This window comes from Cynara cardunculus (genome assembly GCF_001531365.2).
Source record: "Cynara cardunculus var. scolymus isolate 2C chromosome LG 17, CcrdV1, whole genome shotgun sequence".
Classification (NCBI taxonomy): Eukaryota; Viridiplantae; Streptophyta; class Magnoliopsida; order Asterales; family Asteraceae; genus Cynara; species Cynara cardunculus.
This window is the reverse complement of record NC_037544.1, coordinates 5,759,876-5,764,377: the sequence shown is the minus strand read 5'-3', so window position 1 is coordinate 5,764,377 and position 4,502 is coordinate 5,759,876. Positions and strand designations below refer to the sequence as shown.

At 39.9% G+C, this 4,502-nt stretch overlaps 1 protein-coding gene across 1 annotated transcript; it reads left to right on the top strand.

The window, feature by feature from the left end:
• Positions 1-224: 224 nt before the first annotated feature.
• On the top strand, positions 225-3,791 carry LOC112500539 (magnesium transporter MRS2-3-like). Its single transcript, XM_025104041.1, has 6 exons — positions 225-671; positions 1,483-1,713; positions 2,061-2,189; positions 2,290-2,450; positions 3,097-3,334; positions 3,489-3,791. Exons 1-6 carry the CDS (start codon positions 225-227, stop codon positions 3,789-3,791), a joined length of 1,509 nt encoding a protein of 502 aa, XP_024959809.1.
• The last annotated feature ends 711 nt before the right edge of the window (positions 3,792-4,502 follow it).

Sequence of the window (4,502 nt, the reverse complement as noted above, 5' to 3'; positions counted from 1 at the left end):
AATGAGGTTAGAGTAAATGTCACAAAATTGTCGAAACCCTTGTCAAAAAATACCATCAATATAGAGGTAATTAACAGGGACTGAAATCATCAACTTCTCAATAGTTGGAGGACCATCACAGATAAAACAAAATAAAGGACTAAGAGTTAAAATTCCTGAAGGACTAGAATTTAAACCGGGAAACAACAAAGAATTGGATGAAATATACTTGGAGGTTGGCAACAATGAGGGTTCGTCGTCGTCATCATCCGCTGTCCAAAACCAGCACCGTCGCTACCATCCCGGAAGAAGATTCTTTCGACCCCTCACGAACAGCCCCCGCACACGTCAACCTTGGTGGAGGAGGACTTAGAAAGAAGGCTGCCGGAGTCAGGCAATGGCTCCTTCTAGACTCCACCGGTCAGGCCCAAGTGGTTGAGGTCGATAAGCACACCGTCATGCGGCGGACGGGATTACCTGCGCGTGATCTCCGTATCCTCGACCCTATTCTATCATATCCGTCCACCGTACTCGGTCGAGAACGGGCTATCGTCATCAATTTGGAGCACATTAAGGCCATAATTACGGCTCACGAGGTGCTTTTGCTTAATTCGAAAGACCCGAACGTTGCTCCCTTCGTTGAAGAACTCCAACGCCGTATCCTGCGTCAACATCACGCCAATGCATCTCAGGTTATTTCAGTTTTTTCTCTAAATTTTCTATATTAATCTTTAGCATTCAGTAAATGAGAAGATTCACAAACGTTTAATTTTCCATCTGTTGTGGTTTGTAACAAAATGATATCAAGGTTTCTCGATGTGTATAATTGGTGTTGGTTAAATAGGATTTGTTTGAATTGGGGATAATACCCTGAATTGATTGCTTGATGCATGTAGTGTTGAAGGACTTATATTCAGAATGATGCCCTACTATTGAATGCAAGTTACTGCAATTTTTCCTACATAACCAGAAGTCTATAGAAAATGTAAGTGCAAAAGACGAGTTTGAATTTTTTTTTTATTAACATGGATATCCAACCCGTTATGCCACCTGCTTTGCAGTTAGGCCGGAGTCATCGCATTTGAATCTTTGTGGCCACAAGGGGATTTTTATTCCTCCTTGGATTTGAACCGGGGACCTCCTGGTACTTTTGACCATTGGAGCCAAGCTCAAACCAATCAGGCACCAACCTTGTGGTTAAGACGAGTTTGATTTTGATCCAGAGTAAACCAGCAAACTTGTCATGGAACACATTTATAGAATCATAGCTATTCATGCAGTCAGGCATTGGGCTATAAACATCCTTAACATTTTAAATGGAGCATAGGAGCTGTACTCCTTCAATTTTCAAGATAGTTGGCATTGTTGTGTGGGATTACCATGATAATATGACATAACTAAATACACAGTATTCAACAGGCTATCATGATTATCTTCAATCCTAATAGCTATTCGGCACTTGGTCTTTCCCAATTATTTGATGTTAGAATGTTTCTGTAACAGGAAGGAACGGCACGTTCTGATGATACGGACTGGGCAAATCTGTATGATTTGGAACCACAGTCGAAGGAAGTTAGCCCTGCAATAGTATCCACAACCATCCGAGAGAGAGGCGATGGTGTTAAAGCTGATGGAATACATTTTGATAGCCGAGACGGACTGAAACTTCTTGAATTTGAGTTCGTGGCACTGGAAGCCTGCCTAGAGGCAGCTTGCAGTTCCTTGGATAAAGAAGTGAGAAGTTTTATGGGTATTCAAGTTTTGAATTTGTATTTAAGGATTTTCACCACTTCCTTATTACATCATTTTGCATTGTTAGTAAATTAGCTCTCACTCAGTCTTGTGAGATAGAGGTAAGGTCTACCTACAACCTACCCACCCAGACCCTACCTCCTGGTGGGATATATTGGGTTGGTTTGGTTAATATGCTCTGACTCCGTCTTGAGACAGAGGTAACGCCTGCCTACATTCTACCCCTCTCAGACGCTACCTCCTAACCTAGTACTAGGATATATTGGGTTTGGTTTTGTTTGGTTGATCGACTTTCATAAACATCCTTCTTCTCATCTTAACCTGCATAGGCAAGGACATTAGAGAAAGAAGCGCACCCGGCATTGGATAAGTTGACTAGAAAGATTAGTACTCTTAATTTGGAACGTGTTCGTCAAATCAAAAGTAGGTTGGTTGCTATCTCAGGACGTGTTCAAAAGGTTTGTGGGTTAATTTTCTGCAAAATAAATGCTTTGAATTTGATTTTTATCTTATAATATATCAACCCATACTGTTTATGATGGATTCAGATTGGTTTAGGTTAGGGACGAATTAGAGCACTTGCTTGATGATGATGGAGATATGGCTGAAATGTATTTGACTGATAAACTGGAACAACGACTCGACAATGCTTCTATGCCTTCTTTTGATGAGCAAGATGCCATGGATGAACAACTTCTTCAGCCGGAAACGGATTACAGGTTCACACCCTTTTTGCCAACTAATACAACAAAATTGGTTTTATAGGACGCTAAATATGTCTAAAAGTCCTAACATACTGCATTATAGGCCTTAAGTTTATAGGATCAAACAATTGTTTGTCCTATATAAAAATGTTACAATAAGTTGATGCGTGCTTTTGGGCGTAACAAGTTAATTTTTAGGAGACTTCTAAAATAAAGTGTTGTATTAGTGTTTTTGTATGACATTATTTGAGAAGGTTCATTATAAAACAAGTGTCGTATAAACTTCTCAAGGTATCCTAAAAAACTTGTTAGGACGCCCAAAAGATTATTATCAACTTATTGTAACACCTTTACATAGGACCTACAAATGTTTGATCCTATGAGGTACTAGAACATTTAGACATATTTGGCGTCCTATAAAGCCGATTTTTTTTTAAGCATATAATAGTTATATACGGTAAATAGAACAAATAAACTCACACACCCTCCTCACTTTTGGTGAGGTTTGAACGCTTGCCTTCTAGGAGGCCAAGGACTCACATACCGCTAGGCCAAAGTCCCTTTGGTTAAAGCCGATTTTGTTATAGTGCACCTTGCTTGTGACGCCATAATTCCTACTCTGAACTGGGAATTACCATTTTATGCTTCTGCATTATATTAGAGTTCCTGTGGATGGTCCTATGGAAGGCAATGAAAACATACATGAAGGTGATATTCAGTGGATGAATAGCCAGCAGGAACATTTTTTTGGACCTAATGCACTTGGAAAAGACAGCCGTGGGACTCGAACTAGCATGGCACGAAGTGGTATCAACAAACGCCTTGATGTTCAGGAACTTGAAATGCTGTTAGAGGCCTACTTTGTTCAAATCGATGGTACGCTGAATAAATTATCTACGGTATGCCACTCACCTGTCTATTCGAGTGTGATATGTTTAGTATGAACTTCAAAATTTATGAGAATTATTACAAAAAATCCGAGCCATGACCATGGATAGATATTTTCTTTGATGTTTATTTCCTGCAATGATTATTGATCCTAACATCTCCCAGCTGCGGGAGTACGTGGACGACACGGAAGACTACATCAACATAATGCTGGACGACAAGCAGAACCATCTTCTGCAAATGGGCGTCATGTTGTCCACCGCGAATCTAGTAGTGAGCGCATTCGTGGTTGTGGCTGGAGTCTTTGGAATGAACATTAGTATCGAACTTTTCAATGGTGACACTCCCGCTCAGAAGGAAATCGGTATGCGTAGATTTCTGTGGACTGTTGGCGGAGGTACCACTGGTAGCATCTTCCTGTATGTTATCGCTATCGCCTGGTGCAAGAACCAAAGGCTTCTGGAGTAATCAGAAGTTGGTCTTCAACCCATAATTACTTGAAAGTTTTGACTTTTTGATTGTTGTATGATTCCACCTGAGTCTTGATCCCCCACATGACCATATCTGGTGCATCTTAACCTGACCATTTCGCAGAGCCATGGCAAACATGTATTATTTACACCCGCCATGACGCCAAAAGGTACATATACATACATATATATATATATATATACACACACACACACACATACACATACACTAATGTAAAACATGTATTATTTACACGATCATAGTTATAAATCGTACAAAATTTGTGAATAATGTTTTAAACATGTATTTTGAATGATAAGCGGATATATGTTTTCTACCCCTTATGGCCTTTATCTCTTGTATACATTCATGTTAAAGCAAATATGCTATTGTGATTAATAAGCCATGCTATCTTGCACCAATTTTCCAACTATTTGATTTTCATAATGTTATTTTTGTCATGTTTTATTGCACACAAAAAGTTATCCCGTCATTTCTAATGTTGTCTCTGATGGCTAAAAATGGGTCTCGAGCCGGGCTCAAATCGGTCCCGGTTCTGAACACTATTCTCGTAAATGGTCCTAGCGAAACTAGTCCCGACCCCGATCAAAAATCCAAGGTCCGGTTAAGGTACTTTGTAACCGGTTATGAGGACCGGTCCCTGTCCCGGCCCCGAATTGGTCCTATGTATATTTTTTTAAACGATTT

What these genes read in the sequence shown, in the direction of transcription:
- LOC112500539 (XM_025104041.1), top strand. Translation starts at nt 225, where the DNA reads ATGAGGGTTCGTCGTCGTCATCATCCGCTGTCCAAAACCAGCACCGTC. An exon ending in GCAGTTCCTTGGATAAAGAA is followed by an intron (nt 1,714 to 2,060) that starts GTGAGAAGTTTT and finishes TAACCTGCATAG; the next exon opens with GCAAGGACATTAGAGAAAGA. An exon ending in TCTCAGGACGTGTTCAAAAG is followed by an intron (nt 2,190 to 2,289) that starts GTTTGTGGGTTA and finishes AGATTGGTTTAG; the next exon opens with GTTAGGGACGAATTAGAGCA.